Raw genomic sequence first — 25,439 nt, 5'->3', positions numbered from 1 at the left:
GAAATTCCTATGCAAATTAGTAGGTGTACCGCCGGCGGTACACTGAAGTTTAAAGGGTTAAAGCCCACAAATATTCCATTTCCGATCATATTCCTTTAAAAAGGCATCAAAACGTCACAATTGAGAGGCTAAAATGAACACATATTTGGTATCTGTTCCTGAACAATATACTTGGCTATGTAAAGAATTTTCTGCCAGAGTAATAATCCCCCTAGAAGTTGCAGCTTTATGTCTCATTTTCAAAGTCAAAGGGGTTTTACTGGTGTGACAGTTTCTAGGAACAGTGTCTGTCTGTATCTTTTTCTGTCTGACTCAGTGGTTTCCCCTGCTGTAGTCCTTTTCAGTGCGTGCGTGCATACATCCAGTGTTGCAGATTTTACATCAGCTGTTCTCAGACATTACATTTCAGACCGTTTCTTCTGCTGCAGTGTTCAGTCTGAGGTAATAAATCAGGTGGAGTAGTTAAAGCATGAATTTCCATTGCCTCCTCCCATGTTTTGCACTTAAAAAAACACTGCACGAGCAAAAACGCAGAGCTTTCTGCAGTGCTCCTTGTGTGTCAAAAATTAATGAGGGCATATGCAACTTCAATGGTGAATTAATTAATGCTGTCAGCTCTTCAACTAGATCACAATTAGGGCTGAAACGATTCCTCGTGTTACACACGTGGACAAAATTGTTGGTACCCCTCAGTTAAAGAAGGAAAAACCCACAATTCTCACTGAAATCACTTGAAACTCACAAAAGTAACAATAAATAAAAATTTATTGAAAATTAAATAATCAAAATCAGCCATCACTTTTGAATTGTTGATTAACATAATTATTTAAAAAAACAAACTAATGAAATAGGGCTGGACAAAAATGATGGTACCCATAACTTAATATTTTGTTGCACAACCTTTTGAGGCAATCACTGCAATTAAACGGTTTCTGTATTTGTCAATGAGCGTTCTGCAGCTGTCAACAGGTATTTTGGCCCACTCCTCATGAGCAAACAGCTCCAGTTGTCTCAGGTTTGATGGGTGTCTTCTCCAAATGGCATGTTTCAGCTCCTTCCACATATGTTCAATGGGATTCAGATCTGGGCTCATAGAAGGCCACTGTAGAATAGTCCAACGCTTTTCTCTCAGCCATTCTTGGGTGTTTTTGGCTGTGTGTTTTGGATCGTTGTCCTGTTGGAAGACCCATGACCTGCGACTGAGACCAAGCTTTCTGACACTAGGCAGCACATTTCTCTCCAGAATGCCTTGATAGTCTTCAGATTTCATCGTACCTTGCACACTTTCAAGACACCCTGTGCCAGATGCAGCAAAGCAGCCCCAAAACATTACTGAGCCTCCTCCATGTTTCACCGTAGGGACAGTGTTCTTTACTTCGTATGCTTGGTTTTTGAGTCTATGAACATAGAGTTGATGTGCCTTACCAAAAAGCTCCAGTTTGGTCTCATCTGTCCAAAGGACATTCTCCCAGAAGCTTTGTGGCTTGTCAACATGCATTTTTGCAAATTCCAGTCTCGCTTTTTTATGAGTTTTTTTCAGCAGTGGTGTCCTCCTTGGTCGTCTCCCATGAAGTCCACTTTGGCTCAAACAACGACGAATGGTGCGATCTGACACTGATGTACCTTGGCCTTGGAGTTCACCTTTAATTTCTTTGGAGGTTGCTCTGGGCTCTTTGGATACAATTCCAACGATCCGTCTCTTCAATTTGTCATCAATTTTCCTCTTGCGGCCACGTCCAGGGAGGTTGGCTACTGTCCCGTGGGTCTTGAACTTCTGAATAATATGAGCCACTGTTGTCACAGGAACTTCAAGCTGTTTAGAGATGGTCTTATAGCCTTTACCTTTAAGATGTTTGTCTATCATTTTTTTTCGGATGTCCTGGGACAATTCTCTCCTTCGCTTTCTGTTGTCCATGTTCAGTGTGGTACACACCTTTTCACCAAACAGCAGGGTGACTACTTGTCTCCCTTTAAATAGGCAGACTGACTGATTATGAGTTTGGAAACACCTGTGATGTCAATTAAATGACACACCTGAGTTAATCATGTCACTTTGGTCAAATAGTTTTCAATCTTTTATAGAGGTACCATCATTTTTGTCCAGGCCTGTTTCATTAGTTTGTTTTTTTAAATAATTATGTTAATCAACAATTCAAAAGTAATGGTTGTTTTTGATTATTTAATTTTCAATACATTTTTATTTATTGTTACTTTTGTGAGTTTCAAGTGATTTCAGTGAGAATTGTGGGTTTTTCCTTCTTTAACTGAGGGGTACCAACAATTTTGTCCACGTGTGTATTTGAGTAATTCAATTACTAAAATTCCTCAAGGCAAAATTCTCTGAATCGAGGCTTTATTTAACCCACTACATACAAAACTCCAGGTCAATAACTGGCGTAACGCGGTCTGACTCCGGATCCAGACTTCATCCTCTACAGACCTGAATTAATCAATAAAATATAGGGGGATTTTTAATTTGACGAGACACTTCTATTTATATTAACTGGCGGGGCTATTCTAGTGTTTATGGCATTTAGCAGATCTGAGGTACAAAGGCAGTTCACCATCGTCAGGCTTTCTTCGTGTGAGTCAAGAAAAACTAAAAGGTCAGTCAAGGATAATAGGTATGAAGGTGTTCATCAACTGTCTTTCACTCAGATTTTCTGCTTCAAACTCGTCCACACATCAAAGTGTTTAACACGTCAAATGAATCGATCGCGAACAGGTTGTTTTAATGGAAAAACAAAGAGGAAAATCAAAAGGTATGACATTAGAAAGCTGCTACTGGAAATTATGTGAGACAGGAATGGTAGAAAAATTGTTAAACGTGCATAATGTGTTTGTTTAATCAATCAATGCAGCTGATTATTTCTAACAGCTGCACAATAAAACTATCACACTTCATATATTCAAACATGATATTGGATTGAAGTGCATGTTGGCCTGACTCTGTCTCATAAAGAAGGAAATCCCTTTCATTTGTGGCCAAATCAAAGTGAAACAGATGTTACTGATTGAATATACTCTGCAATAAATACTAATAAACTGATCAGTTTTCTTATTTGTGTTTTATCAGCTGCAGTACCAGCAGTTTAAATGAACCAAACAAAAACATATTTATTAGTTTTCTGCATTATATTATAAGTAAATACATGTGGGGTTCTCATGGCTTTGAGTTTTAGTTTAATACCCCTGTACTATACTACATGTACAATACACCGCAGATGTCGGCCCATGTTCCGCCAGGACAGCTATTTCTGTTGCACAGTGGGCTCACTTCTGCTTTTGATGCTATAATGCGCATGTCAAGTGCAGAATTTGATTGGTCGATTAATCACCTGAATAATCACTAATAAATAAATAATATTTAATAGAATACTAAATAATTATTCAAATTATTGATACCTGCAGCCCAAATCACAATATTACTGACGAACTGTCAAACAAATAACCATCAAAACTGAGGCCATAATCACCCTTAGATCAGGTGTATGTGCAATTTTCACATTTCCGAAACTACACTTCTTGGAAAAGTAAATAAAGGACTAGTTTATCAAAAACAACCTCCAAATCAAATCCAGATATTTATCAAGGTTTTGCAGTGTTGTGTATATGCGTGAATCACAGAGCTTAACTTCTCTGCTTGTTTCACCACCTGCTAACATTTTGTAGCATTATGTGTAACACATTTATAGAACACATTTGCTTTGTTGTTAGCATCACACTTACTTTCTCCTTCTTCTCCTCTGTTTCGGAGCTGGGCAGTCGGACCCTTAGTTTGACCGACCCTTCTCTGAAAATATCTCCAAAGCCGACACCTCGGATCTTCTTGGGCTGAGTGATAACACCGTTCCCTGAGGCAGACTGAGGCGATGTGGGGGTGGCCGTGCTTTCCATTCCACTTCCATCTGGTGAGGAGATACAACAGAGCGAGACAGAAGGTGAAGCAATTCGCGAGTATTACACTTCGCTGCGTTACAGCAAATACTGCTCTACTTCAAACAGAATGTGTCTTGAACGATCTACATTTTACTTCATTTTCAGCCTCGAGAAAGTACTGCAAATGTGTCTGTGTACACGCAAGATTATCTCAAGTAAATAAATGGAAAGCTCCATTCATGAAGAGTCGATAACAGGACAATGGAGAATTTATTTACTTTTACATGACATTTGATCATTTTATATTGTCATTTACTATTTGACATCCATCTTTGGGTTATTTTTAATAGCCGCTGTACCTCCTAGTCATAAGGCAAAAATGCAGACAGTTGGCAGAGGGATCCAGCTCTTAATTGAATGACTTCTTGTTTCAGCCAGGTTGCAGCTATGCTAGAACAGCTCCATTACCACACTTAAATCTACTGACACTGAAGTATGGGCTGTAAAGCAAAAACCACAAAGACAACTAAACTGGAATGCTCTAAATATGTGCCAGAATAAAGTGTTAGCACTTGCTGTAACACGTTGAACAGAGCCAATTATAAAACTACCGAGTTTTGCAGCATTCTTCTGTGCAATGGTCTGCAATTAAATGAACAATTGAAAACTATTTGTTGGTCCTTTTGTTTTGCCCCTGGCATGACAAACACTATAGGATTATTGGGCAAAAACCTTGCTTTCAGTGGTGTGAAATTGAGTGTTAAAATAGGTTTCCATCAGCAAACATTACAGGCAGATCTGTTGTATCTGCAGTTACAAGCAGCGCTCCATTTTGGTGGCGTTGGAAGATGTGTGGTATGTTTGCATCCAGTCTTTACCGGTCTCATCTGCTGTGGCGTCGTTGGATTCTCCGTCCTCTCCCACGGGATCCAGCTCTTTGACGAAGTTGGAAGGAAAAAGGCCCGATTTACCATTCAATTGGCCACTCCACCAGCCCTCTTCAACCTGCAAGAAGAACAAATTAAATTCTGCATTTTTACGATCTGACCATTAAATGATGTGAAGATCCTACTGGAATGCAAGGAATCATTATACTTTATTTTACGGCCGGAACAAACATATTTTTTAAGGTTGAAACTCAAACTCTTGGGAAAATTTGCACATACATCAGGACTGGCAAAAATTTTGATATTTTAGGGCAATTCCACATGTGTGCGGCAAAATGGCTCCATAGCGCCCCCTACACTTTCTTACAGGCAGCACATTTCACCTACAGCTACCAAATTTGGTACGCATATGCAGCACATCAAGCTGAATGAAAAAGTCAGTGGTGGACATGTTCTAAACCCAACAGGAAGTCTGCCATTTTGTGCTGACTGTCAGATTTTGATAATTTTTAAGAGCGATCTCCTCCTAGGAGGTAACTGCAATTCATCTCAAATGTTTCCAGTACATTTAACAGGCCTTCGTAATGAAAAGCTATTCAAATAGCCACACCCTCAGATTTTCTTATCAAAAGTCTGGGGGTGTCGCAGCCTCTGGATTTTTGATCCTTCGCCATGAAACGTCAGGTGCTGTGTAAATGCCCTGAATATGCTCCAATCTGCCTGAAATTTTAAATGTATGATCAGTGTCTTGCCCTGATCACATCCATATGATAAAATACATTCACAGTCATAGCGCCACGTTCCTGCCAAAAGGAAATGTCATTTTTACACTTTGATATACTGTTGCTAGCCTGTTGCCCAAACTCATCTCAGATGTGGTGATGATGATTCACGAAGAAAATGTTAACGAGTCATCAAAATGTGTGTCTATGACGATGAATTTCAATGTTTTACCATGACCACTGATGTGTTTATTTCTCATGATTATCCAATCTGCCCCAAAACTTCACATGCTGGACGCAAGGCCCAGTCTGAAGACATCTACACTCAAAAATGTAGTCATAGTCATAGCGTCACCTATTGGCAATAGGAAGTCTAGGCTTTACATTTGTATGTACCATGGCCCTAGCCTAGCCGCGCTAGACCCATGTTCTGAAGGCACAAGGGTCTAGGGCCGCTCGACAGGGAGGGAGGGGGCTAAAAGGTTGTCTTTCAAATCACTCTGCAGCAATTGGGTAGGTATACAACCAATCAGCGCAACGAATAGGCTGACGTAGTTCCTAGAGCGCCGGCGGATTGTGGCTAAGTCCCATTAGCTTCCCAACCAGCGGAGCCAACTGGTATATTAAGGATTTGCCATATCCCGTCGGCATAAGTTCAAATACGTCTTTCTTCTCAATGAAACACTTCAGTGCCGTCCTTTGTTTATCTTTCAAGTTGAATTTTAGCTTCAAATCTTTAAGGGCTGTGGCCAAAGCCAAGTCGAAAGATAACTGTTCATTGTGCGCCGGTTGTTTCTGTCAGAATCGTCATGCCTCTGTCGTCACTTAGTTATGCCCGCCTTCTGACTCTGCACTTCATGGTGATTCGTCCGGCCAGTTTTAGAAGAATCCAGCCTCAAGTCTTATGGAGGGTAACTAGACCCACCCTGGCAGAGAATTAAATTCGCTGCCGTGGGTTGTCTAGCGCGGCTAGGCTACCATGGCCGCAAACTTTGTCAGATCATTCTGGAAAATGGTCAGCTTAGTCTTCACACCGTGACAATGCTACAGTATGAAGATACTGACATTTCATTGAACACTGCTGCCATGGCAGCGCATCCTTGCTGTGACAAACAAAGTAGTTTTTGACAAGTTAAGAATGCTCAAAACCACACCAACATTGCCACACACATCACAGTCGTATGCATCTCGGTAATGCATGCGCCATAGCACCCACTGCAGCATTTTAAAAACTAGCTTCCGCAGCATGGTTCACCTATGTCCATGAAATTGGGAAGGCATATGTAGGACATCAGGATGCACAAAAGAGTCTCCTGGATCCATATCCAATACCCAATAGGAAGTCTACCATTTTGAAATAATTGGACAATTTTTGGTGATTTTTGTCATTTTCAAGAGCTAAAAACTCAAACAGAGAACTCCTACAGATCTCAGATTTGGCCGGTATATACAACAGGACGTAGTGATGAAAAGTTACCAAAAAGCCTGAGGGTGTGGCCATGCTGTCCCCTGGAAACTTGATACTTCTCGACAAATCAGTAAATACGTTTTGACATGGGTTTTTTTTTTACATTTTTTGGGGGGGAGGGGGGAATTCTGTTCATTTTCAGTGGTTAACTACTCATAGGGGATATTTCCAATAGACCAAAAAGATCGCATTTGGACAGTATATAAAACAGGCCTCAATGATGACAAATTATCAAAATCCTCTGCATCAGACAAAGGGCGTGAGCAAGGCAGCCTCCAGAATTTTGATGTTTCGCCATGAAACATCAGCTGTGGTCTAACTATTGTCTGCATGCTGCAATCTAACTCAAATTTTACATGTTTGATCACAGTCCTGTCGTGATCACATCCATATGCCAATCTCCACTCACAGTGATGGCGCCACCTGCTGGAGAGGAAATTACATGTTTTACATTTTGATGTACTATATACTATTCTGCCTCTTTATAGTGGCTTTCAACCTTGACACACTGGTTCTTGGTATGCTTTATCCTCTCTCTATTGGTATGCTTTAGCCTATTAAACTGACTTCCAGTATGTTTCATTGTCTTCAATAGATTTTGTCCTCCACTTTAAACACCAATTTGAGCCCTAAGATTTTTCTTACACTTGTCTGCACCATTTTGCCTTGTTATGAAGCACACTTTAACTCTGAAAATTGCTCTATGTTCGCACGTATCATTTCTACAAACTTTGTGATATAGTCACTGAAATTGGTCAGCTACATCTCGACACCTTCACTTTTGTGTCACACTCTGACATATGCCACAATTCATAGTGCACCACATCACAACGTGCATCAGTGTGCAAGGATCCGTTCAACACTGCTTGCAGCTTTAATTTCTCCATGTAACTATCATACTGTAAGAGCTAGTGGTTTGGTCAGGGAAAAAAAAACCCATAGGGGTTCCTCCTCCTAAACTTAAACACAAAAGCGTAATGAACGATGCATCCGGCACATCATATGTCAGATTTATATCTCCAAATCAAAACACAGATTTATATATTAAGAGATCAGTCTTTAGTGGTCATTTTTGCAAATAATTAAGACAAAACTGTGCAACCAACCATTTTAAAACTTATTTGTACTACTTACTAGTTACATTATTGTGCAAAACTTAAGGTGTCGCTCTTCTTCCTCAAAAAGGTCTGAAAATCATACACTGTCTAGAATGCACAGCAAAGACACCCAAGGTCTTTTACACTGCTCAAATATCTTACTTGTTCTGACTTGACTGCACCACAAATAACCAGCTACCCCTCAGTGTATCTTCAGTGCTTTAAACGAGAACACACATGTAACATTACATCTGTAAAACTGTGTGCTGTTTATTTTAAATAGTAAAACGCCAGGAATTAGAAACTACAATGAGCAGAGAACATGGGAAATGACATTCCTATTTGCTTTTCTGAACCTTCACCATTCCAAAAGAGAATAGTTAAACTGAAAAGTACACTTTATGAGGCCTGGGGTGCTATCTGGGACATTTATGACCATTAAATCAAGAGTTCAAAATACCTCCTCGATTATCTCTATGCTCTCTCCGACTTTCAGCTCCAGTTCATCTTCATTCTGCGGCTGATAGTCAAACAGCACCTTGCACTGTCTCTTCTTAGGCTCTGTGGAGAAAAAAAGCCAGTTAGTCGTCTAACCTGACGCTCAGCTGTTCAAGTGTGTGTCAGTCTGTGTTTTTGTTTTGAAATGTGGTTTGTGTATATGTCCGTCACTGCATCCTTCAAAATGTCAAAGTTAGAATTGTGAGAACTGAGAGGGGTGAGAAAGCAAATGAAATGTAAATCTAACAGGTTGAAGAGCAATCAAGAGCTCTACCCCACAAACAACTCCGGGATTCTTCTGCAAGGTGATTCTGTGGCAGAAAACAGACACATCCTACTGAACAAGCAAAGCTATGAAAATTCAGAAATAAGAAAAAGAAGTAATCCTTTATTTGATGGTGTAAAGAAACGACACTTTTATAAAATTGCACAACATTTACACCACAAGATGCTGCAACAGTCTGAGCTCACTTCATAAAACATGCAATTTCCTACAATGGAGAAACCCTGAGCAACTTTGGCCCCATTGGGATCACATGAACAGGATTTGGAGAAATATAAGCTACACTCATCCTGGACACCAAGCAAAGAAGAATATTTGAGCAAAAGGTTTCTCCATCTGAGCACACACACAAAACTGCAGCATCTTACTCTTTGAAGCTGCTGGTGGCTGAGGCTGGAAGCCACCAGTGGGGATGCCAATAGTGCTCATCCTCTGAACCAGGTTGGCCACATTTCCTGCACTCTTCTCCCTCCTCTGGGGCTGAGAGGTCTCTTCTTTTGGCTCATTTTTTGTTTCCTTGACCTCTTTGGATTCCTTTTTCACTTCCTAAAGAAAGTATAGACAAGACAGAGGAGGATAAGTAGGAAGCATTTTTTCCCACTCCATCTTTAAGCAACATACTTCTACATCACATTATTAAAATATCTTCAAACTACAATCATCCTACATTTGTTGATTCTCTTCTTAATTCCAACTGCATTGTTTATTTATAAAGAAAAACATTCTTTTCAAGGGCAGACAATTTATTTGTTTGACAAAGAAAAAAAATACCTCTTTAAAATCATTTTAAAAATAGAAAGAAAGACAGTGGAGTTGAAATAAGTTCCATTTCACAAATGGTGCATTTTTTGTAGCCTATTTTCCTGCAGACAAATGAAAATGTAAACATACTGCTGATTTCACCGGCTAAGCTTTTGTTTCTGTTCAAAACCAGCAGGAAGTTGGCAGCTGAGATAGTAATATGCTTTCAAAAAAAGGATTATCAAGACATTGTTGGGATAGAGAGGGAATGAGGGGGAAAAAAAGGTGTGTCACTTCCAGCATAAAGAAACAAAAACGTGTGTAACACTGAGCATTCTGGTCAGCTTAAGAGACACAAAATAAACCACAGATAAGGCAACCTGTGTCTGCACTCAATGCAGCATTGTACTACTTCCAGCCCACTCATGCTAAATGTAGCTATTGCTAATTATCCAATCACATCACACAGTCAGGCTGTAAAACAGACACCACATTCTCCCAGCTCAGAGAAATTCCCTGACAACAGCACAAAGTCCACATTACACCTTCACCAGATATCAACAGGAGGATGGGCTGTAACAATCAAACAAATTGGTTCTTCAGCGGTTCATTGTCATTTGCTATTTCTGCAGATAGTTTGGTTCATAATGTGGCAGCAAATAGAGAATTGTCAATTATTTTACTGTTGTCAACTTTTTTTTTTCTTTTTTTTTGTCCATAGATGCAAAAAAGGGCTTTTTAAAATGTGTGTCCTCTCTAGTGAGGGCGGGGCAGTGATGGCGCAATGGTTAAGTCTCTGGACTACTCATCAGAAGGTCAGTGGTTCAAACCTCAACGCGGCCACTGTCTGGCCCTTAAGCAAGGCCCTTAACCCTTCCTGCTCCAGGGGCGCTATACCGTGGCTGACCCTAATGGGCTCCCCCCAGATGGGGGGGATATGCAAAAATCAGAATTTCCCCGTGTGTGATTAATAAGGGATAATAAAATAGAAAGATTGCCAGCCCACCTGATTATTGTGGCTGATATTGGGCATTTTGACAATTATCTGCATTCATAGATTTATCGACTGATTATTGATTAATTAAATGTACTATTCAGTTCTAATGCAGCCTCCTCTCTTTGTCTCTAGTCACTCTGTGGTCTCAAAAATGACTCAAGCAGAAACTGCAAACCAGGAAATTAGCTACTCTCACAATGGCTAAGGCTATGAGTGGCTAGCAGCTAAGTTAGCAGGCAGCAACAAATTATGCTGAAACGGAGTCTAAAAAAAGAATTAATAATGATTTAATATATGGACCTGAGTGGGCAATAAAACTGACAACATTAAAGGATTAAAAAACAGAGAAGAACAAGGGACAGAATGGCAGCAGACAAACTGATCAATCTTAGTTGATTCTCACTAAACAGAGGAGAGCGTCCCAATTTAATTACTTCTATTTTTTATTTTACATATTCAGTTATAGCTAGCCTTATTAATGAAGAAGCCTAGTTATAATGACAGGTTCTCTAGTATCATATGTTGTTAAAACAATACACTTAATGGATATAAACTCCAAATATTGGTTATTGGCCTTTCCTGATTACCAATAATCGCTCACTCACACGCTTTCTGCCTATGTTAGCGTTTGAAACTCCTAATTTAGTGTTAGCGCCAAGCTTAGATAGCTAGCTAAAGCAGACAGATGTTGCAGAGTTCATCAACAGTACTGCTATAGGTAGCAGTTAGAGAGCAGAGAGGTGCATTTGTTCAGTGTGAGCCTCATGGGCGGTCAGCAAACACACAAGTAACTTTTTTCATGAAACCAATACATCTACAATACATTTTGTGATCTGCACATCCTATATCTTCTGTCTTATTGGTTAATAACTTCTTAAAACAATTACTAAAGGCAATTAATCAATTAACAATTAATCACAAACATGTCCAAAATATGGCTTTTGGAGAGAGACATGAACTGACTAACAACTGTAATCATGTGGTTGTTGTCTCAAAATTGGCAGATTTTTTTTTTAATCAGATTTTTTATTTGTTTTTACCCAAACTTGGTGTTTGGATAATGGTTTATGCAGTCTCATTTCTCCTCCGAAAAGCTTTTTGCAGAAAACCTCTGAAACAATATTAGCCGTCATCACATTTTTAAGAACTAGGTCAAGAGAGTGGTACATTACTGCTGTCTGCAGCTGACAAAACTGAAAGATTTTTGCAGAGATGAGAAGCTCCCCCACACTTTTTTTTATTTCAGACTTATGCAACATCCTGTATTTGTACTAAATTTGAAAAAGAGGCTTGAATGCAACATGTTTGATATTCATTGTTAATTTTAACTTACACTGCACTGAATAGCACACTACACCTACTTTGGTGACTCTGCAGTGAATACCAGGGGGGGGGGGGGGGGGGGAATGAAAGGGATTTCAAATTTAGGCCCCAGCCCATATTACTAGCTGACAAACCACAACCTTTGATGCTCATATAAGTCACCGACTTGTAGCTTGGTCAAAAGGTAAGTGAGGTAAATAAATAAACAACTAGAGTTATAACTTAAATACACCAAGAAAGACAGATCAGAATGGTTGGGAGTTGTGACTAAACTTTTAAAAAAGATACACATTGGGAGTTTACGGCTGTAGTGATTAAATGTGCATGTGGGTATAGGTGTGTGAAACAATGACTTAAAGTTGGGTTATGTTTTCCGCACCAACAAGCCGCGTGGGAATGAGACGCTTGCAAATCCACTCGAGAGAACGTGTGTGACTTTACACTCCAGGCGGTGTCTGCTCCCAAACTGGAAGGGCATTGTATCGCAAACACACATCTATCTAGTCAACTCAAGTACTAAACTAGAGTAGAAGAAGTTTGCCATTGTTTACACCATTGAGAACATGGCATTTTACCAAATAGTTGTGTTTCGGCAGTTAGTTTTAATTTCACACCATGAACTGTTCATAGCCCGGTTGTTGATCTCTGTGTGATGAATCGTAAATGCTTGTATTTCTGAATTTCTACTGCTAGAAGCTCCTGTTCTTCCGCCAGCTTTCCATGCATCTCTGTCCGTGTAGTTAGAAAAATTTGGAGGTGCATGGCGTGGAAATTTTCCGTTCGAGAACGTAATGTATCCACACAGAGCCACACAGACCTCGCAAGTATAAAACAAGCTTTAGTTCACCCTCTACTTCCTGGTTCACACACGCTGACTTTGTAATTCCACAGCTCCCTCTCTCTCCGTGTGTGTGTGTGTGTGTGTGTGTGTGTGCCTCAAAGAGACAAAAACAACAGAAAAGACGCATAGTTCTGGTTGCTTCAAAAAGCCAACAGAGTATAAAAATGAAGAGGATGATTTCAATGTAGAACAGGAACAAAGAACACTATTAGTTAACTGTGTGTGGTTCATTCACACTTCTATAGCATGAAAAGGCATCTCTGCTGAGCCCTTAAAAAGTGAGACCACACTTCACCATATACACACACATCACTCCACACTCCTTTCTCATGCCAAGGGTGTTAATTAGATTATATACACTGCGAGTACATAAAATAGGAATACCACCCCTGTTTGCTGCAAACTCAGCTAACAGGCCTTTCTCTAGTTTGTGTTTATTCGTTGTTTCATCTCCCATGATAATAAACAGTCAACTTCCCCGACAGTCTGCTTTTCAGAATCGCTATGCTCATCAGTGAAGAAATGCAACAATTAACTGTGAGTCTCCACTGAATAAATGCATGATATATAATTGATTTAGAGCAGCAGAAATGGCGATGACATACAAAGCTAAAACCAAAAAAAAAAAAAAGGAGTTGAGGGCTCCCAAGGTGTTCTATAAAAGAAAATTGGAAGTGACTTTAATATACAAATGAAGCCCTTGGGATGTTTTGATATAATTAGTTCCGATAAACACAATTTTTTGGGAGAATTTTGATGAATTTAAACACAATATTAAACTTATTTCAATGATTTGTTAATGTATTCCTGTTTAAATGCATTTAATTAAAATGACTGTGAACAAGTCTGGTTCAACTCAGGTACAGCCCCAGTCATTGGTACATCATCATACAGCAGTAGTACAGGATTCATAGTTTCCTGACGCTTACTTGGACTGCTCCCACTTAACATGGCTTCTCTTTGTCACAAACCATTTGCCTGATACCAAAACATCCTAAATAAATCTATTTTTGCAAGTTAAACAGTGAGTGAGAGTCTGTATGAAACTAATGCGCCCATCCCTCCTACCACTTTTCTCATAAAACAGACGTGTAAGGAGTACCTCTGTCTTGACATTTTCAAAGAAAAGTTACTTTTATTGCTGAACACAAATTCAATATTTAACCAACATCTCAGTCTAGTGTTCTCTATCTTGTAATAGTCCATAGATTGGACTAAACCTTGACAGAAAGGCCAGATATTCATAGTAGGATTTTAAAACTGCTTATGCATGTGAGGAGCAATGTCTGACTGGACTACACTGAGGTTGCTGCTGGAAAGGGCGATTTCATTTCATGGGAACACATATGATCACAAGTTCACAGGCTGTCTGTGTTTTCAATTTAACAGATATTGGTATTTCACTCTAACAGAACACAGCTCTGAAAGTATCTGCAACCAAACAAGATTCAGACGGACAAAGAGAAGCACTGCCCACCTATGTTAACAGGACAGCACATCCAGGAAATGGTGCAGAGTCATGCTGATATCAAGCTCTGAGGAGAGAATACGTTTCCCTGCCTGTTGTGGCAAAAATACACTCAGATTTGCACTTATGATCAGGCCCCGATTTCCTGAGTAATTTTATCTAATGAAAACACAATTCTATGATGTAGGATCTAGGATGTAAACAAAGAAAAGGAGGTTATGTATTGTTAGAAAGGAACCTCAACACTTATTTGGTAGAGAAACATTGATAACTTGATTAGGCTGATATACTTGCATCTCGATACATTGGTCTGTACATGTTAGTTATTGAATAACAAACTGCAATGCAGCAAAGTCTGTGTAATTTTAAAGGTAATCTAGAAAAAGTGTCTCCATCTCATAGTTTGACCACAAGAGTAATGATATGTTCTGCCAGTAAGGCTAAAAATATTGTAATGACTTATTATTGTATCTCTCAAACACTAACTCTCCTGTATCCATTGAGACAACATATGGATATTCTACTACAATCAAATTTACATTGAGGTTTACTTACATTTTCACCAGAAACTTCTTGAATACAAAGCTTTCATGGTGTTTAGACTCCCCAAAACAAGATACTGGAAAAACATAATTTGACATTAGCCTCCATGTTCTGCTAATTAGCAACAGCTACAAAATTTTAAAACTATGTCTACGCTTCCTGTGCAAACTACACAGTATAAAAAAGTAAAAATAAAACAACATACAACCAGAAACTGCTGCTTCTCTGCTAACACTGTTCAGTTCGAACAATCGATTGGCCATTCATGTGGAGCTGATACTGTCAACACTAAGCTTCCTGCTACTGTTGTTCAGTTACAATTCTAATAAAGGTTATTCAAACAAGGTGACTGTGCCATCAGTGTTAGGAGAAAGACAAAGACAAAAATATTTTATGCAATTATAAGTCTGAATCTGCAACATGCACTAGCAGAGAACTCCAACTGTGAAAGGAGAACTTAAGGTCAGTCATAACTTTTTCCCCCAAATAAAAGACAGGCAAACCGTGCCAAACCCTGATCCCACATTGAACCATGAACTTTGTCTGCCGGTACAACCAATAAACGCGTCTAAGAGTGAAAAATCACACATGTAGAAACCAAAATCACTAGCCGTGTTCCTCCAATGTGTACCATAACATCTTACAGACCCAGAAACACCTAAACAAAGATTTTAAAAAAGCAAAACGAATGGTTGCACGTACACAGACACTCATTACATCACATTTCAGTTTATGAACACAGATCAAAATTGTCTCAACTCCTGTCCTAACACACCACTCATATAATCACAAAAATACACAGACACTCCGATTGTCATGTCAGTCCTCAATGTAGCTAAATTCCTTACCACCTCCTCGTCAGACATGGTTCATGTCCCCCAGTCACTCAGCTACAACACCAATTAAAGTTAGCAGGAAGAAGAAATGCAACATGTCAGATGATTGCTTTGTCAGGAGCAAAGTTCAACAGCCAGCAGGCTCCTTAGAGGATTAACTATCCAAGCTCAGTGACTGGGCCAGGCTGCTTAGCAGATTACCTATCTTACTATGTAGGATTATTGGAAGGGAAAAACAGGAGAGAGATGAGAGAGAAGTGAGGAAAGAAGATACTAATTTCACAGCACATTACCTGTGTAAATATCTTTCACAGAATAAGGAGATTTTGCAGTTCAGCACTCAGATGCTACAAGTTCACTACCAAGCTATAACGACAGGAGATGACTATGATCCAGTTCTACTGTATCTAATTTATCTCATATTTATTCTTAATTTTTATACTATTGCCTTTATTTCTGCTCTGTGAATGAATGTGAGAAACATCATTTTGTTTAACTGTGTACTATGTACATTGCTGAATAACAACAAAGCTGCTGTCCTGCTTCCATGAAGTACGGGGGGGGGGGGGGGGGGGGGGGGGGGGGGGGCAACATTTTCGAGAATTTTGATCTTAGTCCAATAGCATTTGGATGGATATCTGTGTCTTCGGCTCCTTGTCTTCTGTTTACTAACATGAGCAAAGTGAAGCGTGATGACAGGGTTGGTTGGTCCGAGTATCTCAAAATTAATATTCGGATACCATGACAACAACCGAATATTCGGATATTCAGATCCAGCCCTATTGCACACATGGACTTTTATAATCTGTTTAAAAACAGAGAGAGCAGAAAAGTCTGCACATTAATTCATCTGCTGCTGATACTTTGTATTTTTCATATCAGCCGAATACTTGCAGGTAGCTGTTAGCCAGCGTTAGCTGTTGAGCGTTTAGTGACAGACTGAACAAAGTAGAATCTACATATTGTTCCGTCAACTCCAGTGGCTTTGAACCACAGATGACACCTCATCAAAAGCATCCACTCTTATTTCAGTCTGTCACCTTATAGAGCAATACCAGACCAGTAACGACAAAGTGTTTTTTAGAAACATAATGAAAAAACAAAGTGAAAAAAACAGTATAAACAAGATATATATGCATTTCCAAACAACCTGCAGACACAAACACACACAAACTACCCCAAAATGAACACAGATAGAAATAAATGTTTTAAATAAGAGAAGCAGCAACAGTATGAGAAGTAATACAATACAATACAAGAAAAACAACTTAAACTTCAGATTTAGTGCAGGTTGTTGAGAACATAAATTAGCTGCTGAAAGGTTCTGGGAACATGAAAATTCCTACTCTATTCAGGAATCCACTGCTGGCCAATGTAACAAAAAATAAATAAATAACTAAATAAAAAACATACAAAAGAATATGATTTGCTTTCTTGGTTTCTGTCACAATCTGGCTGCTTTGAGGATAGGCAGGCTGGCCAAAAAAAAAAATCACATCACAATATTCTCCCCTGCAGAATCATGATCTGAATCACAACTTACTCCATAGATTTAGCTGAACTTGTGTGATCACATTTGAGCTTGTGTTTGCAAGAATGCAAAGCCTGTCATCACAGCTCCAGACCAAAACTTCCAACTCTAAAATCTCTGCAGCCTGTGTTTGTTCTAACATTATTCTGAAAGTTCTGTTCAGAAATGGTTGTCGTCGCTTCGTGCTACTTTCAGGATGTTGGGGTCACTACCTACTGGCGGCGCACTCTGTCTACTGGCACCTATCCTCTGTCTAATAAAAGAAAGCAGTAAAAACGGGGTTTTCTATGCATCTTCCTACAAAATGCAGCTGAATCAGGCTCATCTTCACTCAAAGACAGCAAATTTCCAGAGAGCAGAAAGGGAAACCAGAGCACAATGATTAATTACAGCACTAATTGATTACCACTACATAGTTTTTTGTTCACTAAATGTGTAGTATATGCAACAAATGTATCAAACAACTGCCTCCTAAGTGAGTCCCACAAGGGAAGGCTCCACCCCCACTGTATTGGGCTACAGCTGGCGATGGTGGTCAATTATCTCATCATTGGCTTTACGGCGTCCTTGTTCTGCTCTGTAGCCTCAATGAGTTGGTATAGTGACACATGAATCAGCTGTTCACCTGCTGCAGGTGGACAACCACCACTAACTGAAGCCTAAGATGGTGGACTTTGAGTGTGTCCACGGGATGAGAGACTAGCAGGAGAGGCAGCTGAATGGCATTAAGGAATGTTACGACAGCAAGCTCTTCAACCTCCGCGTGAAAACACCAGAGACGACGGGTCAGGCCAGGAGACTATTGCAGCAATCTAACTATGCTAGTGAAGCATGTGGAATAGAATTGCTCTGAAGCTCTGCCGTGATTGGATTTTAAAAATATTCCTCAGTGGATAAAGGCAAGATTGGCAAACCTTCTTAGTATGAATTTCAAAATATGTTGCTCAGCCCCTCTCCTGACAGCTGAACACAATACAGTAACACTCAAAGCCGTTTTTTTCTAGCCAGGATAAATAAAAGACAATGAAGTAGTAGTTAACAAACCAAACGAAAGTTAGAACTAAATTTAAAAAAAAAAAACCTCGCTGGTCAGACAAAGAAAATTCCTTGTTTTTGATAGCATAAAATTGCATTATCTCGTGCTTTGTTATCTGTAATGTGTAGGTCAAGGACATAAACGCAGGATACATTTAGAGACACTTTTGAACAGTTCTTAGTTGTGAGAGAAAGTATGATCTCAGTAAAGGCTGGATTGACTTTTTACCATCAAATAACCCTTGTCCTTCATCAAATCCAGCAAAATAGTGACGGCCTCTGTACAGTACGTCTGCACATACTGCAGATTTGTTTACTGAAAATCACCAAAAGATTTGCTTTGAACAACTACAAATGAAACTTTGCAACAGAGTTACTGTATTCACATATGTTGTATTTTACAGGAGCAGCAAAAGAAAATCTAACATAATGAGTTAGCTGTACACTGCAGGAAATCACACGTACCCATTTTGCGCTTTCTTCCCTTTTCTGCAAAAACATTGAAATAACACAACAAAGTAATATCATTGGCGGTGCATCCAACTCAGTGAGTGCAACACATGTCGTGTGTGACCAGTGCTCTCAGCCTCAGACTACTATGGACTGATAATGCTCACGCCTTCAATAGGATTAACTAATGGTGCAACAACAGACAAAAGCATTTAAAATCTCAGAAGAAATGCATGGTCAGCTCTGATACGCTTTGATATGATCCCGTAAGTGGTGTGACAAAGTAGGTCCCTCACCTTAACAAAGTTGTCGGGGAAGAGGCCCCTTTTCCCATTGAGCTCTCCCTCCATCCAGCCATCCTCCTCGATGTACCGCACGTTCTTAATGATGTCTCCTGGTCGCAGAGTCAGCTCGTCATCATGAAGAGCGTCATACTCATACTCCACCACAACCTCTGCTCCAGACAGGGTGAAGAAGGAAATACACAGAGGAAAAGAGGGACAAACGGTACAAGAGAGAAAGGAAGCCGACGCAGGAGAGAGTAACAACAAAGATGAGGAAAAAGAAAAGAGCAGCAGTAACAGGAAGGGCATGGGGGTAGATGTGATAAGGTGAGGAAGTTTAGGGAAGGAAAAGGGAAGAAAAAGGAAAGCAGACACAGAAATTAGTAAAAAAAAAAAAAAAAACTACAGTATATCAACATAACATTGCAAACAGTGTGACTTCATTCTGGACATAACATTTTATGAATGTTATGTCCAGTCTTTGGAAACCCATCCCTGCTACTAAGACTTTTTTGTTGGTCCACAATCAATGGAAATGTTTCAGAGAAGATATAAAGATGAAAAGTAAAATCTGTTCAGTTGAAGTCGAAATGACTGCACAAAATGTCAAAATAATGAGATTAAAAAGTCAAAGCTATAAAATTATAGTTAATAGGACAAATTATCAAAAATATTGAGATATAAAATAAAAGCTGTTAAATTACAGTCAAAAGAATGACACAAAGTTAAAATGATTACTAGTGCTGTCAAATAATTATTTTTTTTTATCAGATTAATCACAGGACTGCTGTGGATGAATTTTTATTAATCACAATTAAATATCATTCATTTTAATTGATATCAATTGTTTTCATTTTGCACGTGTCAGTCAAAATGAAATGTGTTTCCTCTCTGTTGTAAAGTTAAACAAATACCAAAGGACAAAACACTGTAAAACAGTAAATGTTCTGCCTGTAATTCATAACTTTGTTGTTCAAAAAAGTTATTTTATTCATTACATATTTTCTAAATTAATCGGCAGATCAATCAGTTAGGAAATTTTTCTGCCAAATATTGAAATCAGCGTCAGCCTGAAAGCATTTTTTGACAGCACTAACATAATTATCAAACATTTATATTGTAAATACCACCATGATACAGTTCTTTTTGACAAGGACTAGCATGGAGGCTGCAGCTTTGTGGTATATTGCCTGTAAAATACCCAAATTTTGGTTAGAATCAATATGAATATTGATGAATCACTGTCTTGCCAATTAATATATATATATATATATATATATATATATATATATATATATATATATATATATATATATATATATATATATATATATAAACCATAGACGTCGGTCATGAGTATTCAATGCTTTGGTTGAACAAACAGCCTCAATAGCACACCTGCATGGAAAGACATAGCCTACACAAATAGATTCTGCCAACAGTTCTGTACATTATCTACGTATGCAAAGAATGCCATCTTCTGATTGGCTTAAAAACAAAATGCAGAACAACAAACAGTGAATGAATAAGAAAGCCGAAGGGGATTTACAGACTGCCTGACTGTATCCAGTGCAACTAGCCTGCAGAGGACTGACTGACTCATGAGGTATTTTACTACATGGTGTGACCCCTTAACTCATGACTCAAAGAAGAGAGGCTCCACTGACATGACTGGCTTCAAACCAAGCACAGTCAAAACAAAAAAAAGGTATGCAGGGTACACTGCAAACATTTGTCGTTCTTAAACATGCATATGATGCAAATTCCACAACACATATACAGTATGTATACGCGCACACCCCCAGGCAGAGTCATTCAGCAATACAAGATTAACTGCTATAAAACTTGGCTCTCCCTCAACTGAGTATTTGTGTCTGTGGCTCCAGTAAACCCTGGCACTAACACGACGGCAGCCTGGGCCAATCTCCAAAGAGAAATTGGCCCTGACCAGTGATCTCAAACCAGCTTTTCCCTTCTACCTGAAACACTTTGAAACGAGGAGCCGCGGTTCAAGACAAAGGAGAAAGTGAAGGGAAGCGCCTCCTTGAACGCCTTTCTGAAATACTTGCTCCTGTTAGCTTGTCGTTTAGCTGACAAAAAACAAGCATATCTGCCAGCACAGTAAGCACACAAAAAGTCCTCAAAGCAGGGGGTCTCATTTTACACAACATTGCTGCAACCCATGTAAGCCCCAGTTAGGATTATTTTTTGAGTAACCAATTGCTGTTCCTGCATAAAGCTCTTTTGACATTCACGTCATACTATTCAGTCAGGAAAAATTATGCCAATTCAGATCAGTCTCCTACTAAATTTGTACAACTGCAATGCTAAAAACAGCAATAACCAACCTTGGCAATTGGTGTTCACACTCCTAAAGCAGAATATACAGAGGTTTTCCTGTTCATTCCACTCTGACAACACTGTGTGAATGAGACTCAAAGCCTGGCGAGACAATTAAATCCCAGAGTTGTATTTTCTTATCCGAGCAAACGTGTAACAGGAGAATCTGAGTCAGTAATTAAAAATAACAATTCTCATTTAGTGAAGCTTTTCATACATTTAACAATAGGTCAGGGCTAAAAAAGAGATTTCATTTTCCCCCAAAACAATGACATTATTTCCTAAACTCAAGGTGTTGTCATTATTTAACGATAAATAAACGTCACTGAATTTCTGTTTACTGTTCAGAACAAATAATCAAGAACCCCCAAACTGTACACAAATTTTAACATTCATTTAAAATATCACATAATTACTGGTCCCTAATCATCACTGAGATCAGCGCCACAATTAACTCTGCTACATATTTTAGGTGATTTTACCCAGACCTACTGAACAACCCTTCACTATTGTAGCTAGGGCTGGACCTGAATATCGGACGATGGTATCCGAATATTAATTTTGAGATCCGAATAACCCCCCCCCCACAACACCCCTCGGACGTTAAGAGCTGAGCCAAATATTTGGCTCCGTCCTCCGTTTACTTACTGCGTCTGACGCTACAGACAGAAGTGAATATTCATTTGTCAGGGAGGGAGTGTGCATTAGGTGCACTCACAGCATTTTGCATGTGATGCATTTAGCTAAAACATTGTATCAAGCAATTTTCATATTGCTATTGATAAAGTGTGTGTTGGTGGTGGAATCACGCAGGTCTAGTTTGACAAACAGATGAGAGGGAACTGACAAAAGTAAAGAATCATCCCATTGGAGAAGCCGCTACCACATTTTCTTTCGATTTTTGCTTGAAACTGACAAAGCAAGTAATCATTCATCAAAATAATCCCAGATTCAGTCTGAAGTATTCCAAATAACTTGACATTTCTGCTTCCAAAGTGATTTCTAGCAACTTCACATGCATTCTAGTAAATTCTAGTAAGTTGTCCCACCATGGCAATCAGCAGCATTTTGACAGCCCTAATTAACATGCTCTGTTACTGGTCCAACTTCAGTTAAAACGTATTTTGCCATGGTGTATATTGTCCATTAAATGCTTTTATTGGCATTGGCATCCAAGTCTAAGTCTAAATGTTCACTAGCTCATCGCCGCTACACTCACGAAGCAAAAGCAGCTTAAAATGACCATCTAAGCCCCACTGTGGTCAAGACAAGATCATAAACTCTGATTTGACCTGACTATACAGCGATTTCTTTTTACCGTGACCTTTATCTTCAACCTGATTGGACTACAAGCACTGCAGGGCAACTTTAGATGAAACACATATAAACTAGTTTGCTCAGCCACTACACTAATAGTCTCAATACACGAAGCAAAGAAAAAAACAAACACACAGCGCAAGCCGAGCAGTCCACAAACAGCTCAGCCGAGGCCCCAGACTCCAATTTGAGGCTATCTGTCCATTTAACCACAGGAAGAGATATGGTCCGCTGCAGTAAACAAAACGGGAGGCAACACCAACAGACTGAATCACACTCTGCTGAGTTAATGCAACGCATAAGGCAGTCCTCATCTTCCACATGACTGGATGTGAAGCAGAGGGACTTTCTGCAACCACACAGATTACAGCACCTCTGCGACCACACAAACACACCCTGCCTTAGGAACGCCAGTCTGCCAAGTCCGTGTGACCTAAATCACTTCTGAGCACACTGCTGTACACTTACTTATACATTATATTTTGGATTTTGTACCACTAAACTTCTCTTTATGATGCCAGATGAAATGTAATTCAAGTTATTGTGTTGTGGTTTTCAGTGGCGCAAACTAGGAAATACTTTTAGCATTTTAACTGTAATGTATGTGGCACTGTGAGTTGAGTTCAATAAATCACACATAGGAAATGTTTTACTAGGAGCCGATCGATTTTTCGGCTGGCTAATTAAACGGGCCGATTGTGGCCCTTTTCAAAATAATCATCATAGGCTGGAGTATTGCCAATTAAAAGGCAACAAATTTTTAATTTGTCATAAAAGAGTAAACGCTGCCAGAGTGTCAGAGTCATGTAGATAACGTCTTTGCGTCGTTTGTCCAATACATGGAAATCTGGCTCCATTCAATCCTCAGTCCTCACCACTGTCTTCTCAGTAACATACAGGATTAAGCTACAGCCAGGCAACAGTACAGGAGTGGGCTAAGCAGAGCTTGCCGACAGGTAAAAGTTTATATCGACACTGTGAAGTTAAGTCATGGAGTTTTTCGTTCGGAATTAACTCATTTGGAATTAAAGTTTTGTTCTTCGAGTATACATGGAAATATTAACTCCAAATTACGGTTTACATGGACCGCACATTTTTCCCCTTCCTTAATTCCGCTGTAACGCTTGGGCGTTGGAAAGGATTCTCATTGGACAATGAGTATCCCTGTTTACCAAAAGAAAACAAACTCCATTTGCCGCAGCATTTCTTTTCCCCAACAACACGGAGGAACAACGAATAAGCACATTTTTCTATTTTTGTTTGAAGTTATTTTTTTGGCTTTATGTGATAGGTAAAGCTAGAGACTGACAGGAAACGGGGGAGAAGAGTATGGGGAAGACATGCAGCAAAAGGTCACGAGCGGGAATCAAACCCCGTGGTTCACCCGCTTAACCAATTGAGCTATACAGGCACTGTTTGTTTTGCTTTTTATTGTCATTTTGAAGCAACAACTCGACAAAGGTCCAGAACGTGTACATTGCTACGTCATCGCAACGTGAGGAGCCAAGCATACGCAGAATGACGCAACGTGAGGAGCCATGCTTCTTGCGCATTCACATCGACTTATATACATCGTAGGCTGCAATTGAGCTTACGTTTTCATCCTGCAATCTGCACACAGCAAATTTCACGTCATGGCCAAAGATTATTAGATTCATGTCGTACAGCGTAGCAAGCTGTGAACTTATAAGAATGTTAAAATCGCACAGTGTGTAAAGGCCTTTAGACCTACATATGCAAAAAATTGCCTATATTACTTGCAGTCCAGTGTTAACACACCATCTTTCAGCCAACCAAATAGCATAAGCACATTGTCTAAAGCTAAACTAAATTACGCTAAATGTTTGGCAGATTATAATCTTTATTTTGATGAATATTGGGTCACTATATTGTCAACATGTAGGCTTTGCAGAATTTTGTTCCGTAGAGGAGAAAAAGTGAAATCCTTTATACTAACTGTAATGCACAGGCATACAAGTTTACCTGCAAAGTAGACTGAAGTAAAAGATTTGTTTAAGGCGCTCCTTTGGAGATTGTCAGTAACTTTTCCATAGATTTGTATGAAGGCAGGCCATGACGAACTCTGACAGTCAGTTCTGTAGTAGTTGGACATTTTTAACCACAGAGTCTGGTCACTGCGTCTGAATGAGTGCAGTGAGTGATAGGTGTTGGCCTGTGAAATACCAGCTGTGGGCCATGTGGAAAAAGTCTTTTTGGTTTGTTCTTCAGAGGAAATGCCTTTCTAAATACATTAAACATGGCCAAAAGCAGTCAGTGTACAAGTGGTTTGTGTGTGGCAGGAGAAAACTTCCTGCCAACTCACTGCAGTCAGGCAGCAGCAGGATTCCGGCCTAAATAGTTCTTTTGAATTATGAAGTGGCCCAAAGGGTAAAACAGACTTTTCTTGAGAAATGAAAGTGAAGAAAAGGCTCCTAACAATGAAGGAACCTGGACTATTCGCAGTCAGATTGTGTAAGGGCCTTCAATCAGGGTTTACCCTTGAGTTTTTTTCCTGAGACTGGAGAATTACTTTGTTCATCTATTCCTGGCCACAGGCCCAGAATCAGCTACTGTGCCTGAACAGTGATATTCATCCTGGCTTATCATAAGCTTTGCTAGACAAAATATGAGCAGTGCATGTGCTTTTAAGTGTGCACACAGCTTACACTCGCTGCTAGCTGGTAATGAACCACATGAGTTTTTAAGAAGCCAACAGTTTTTTTTTTACACTAAAGCAGGACAGTAACTGGCCTGTACGTGTCTCTTTTGCTGCCTTTGTACCGATGTAGGTCAGCAGGTCTTATAGTGATTCACGGTCAAATGACGTCAGATTATGTATAAGTGCAACATGTGGTGTTACATACACAACATTTATAGAGACTCAATGATGCAGAATTAA

At 39.4% G+C, this 25,439-nt stretch overlaps 1 protein-coding gene across 1 annotated transcript in view; it reads right to left on the bottom strand.

Moving 5' to 3' along the window:
• cd2ap (CD2-associated protein) overlaps positions 1 to 25,439 on the bottom strand; it is an 86,900-nt gene that overhangs the window by 52,428 nt on the left and 9,033 nt on the right. The window contains exons 2-6 of the mRNA XM_051960670.1: positions 18,896 to 19,053; positions 9,203 to 9,380; positions 8,514 to 8,614; positions 4,758 to 4,884; positions 3,730 to 3,908 (exon numbers count right to left, since the gene is read on the bottom strand). Of these exons, the coding sequence (XP_051816630.1) occupies positions 3,730 to 3,908; positions 4,758 to 4,884; positions 8,514 to 8,614; positions 9,203 to 9,380; positions 18,896 to 19,053 (743 nt within the window). The remainder of the gene's footprint in view (positions 1 to 3,729; positions 3,909 to 4,757; positions 4,885 to 8,513; positions 8,615 to 9,202; positions 9,381 to 18,895; positions 19,054 to 25,439) is intronic.

This window comes from Acanthochromis polyacanthus, chromosome 16 (assembly GCF_021347895.1).
Source record: "Acanthochromis polyacanthus isolate Apoly-LR-REF ecotype Palm Island chromosome 16, KAUST_Apoly_ChrSc, whole genome shotgun sequence".
Classification (NCBI taxonomy): Eukaryota; Metazoa; Chordata; class Actinopteri; family Pomacentridae; genus Acanthochromis; species Acanthochromis polyacanthus.
Note: the sequence above shows the minus strand (reverse complement) of the source record. Positions and strands in the feature narration are given on the sequence as shown.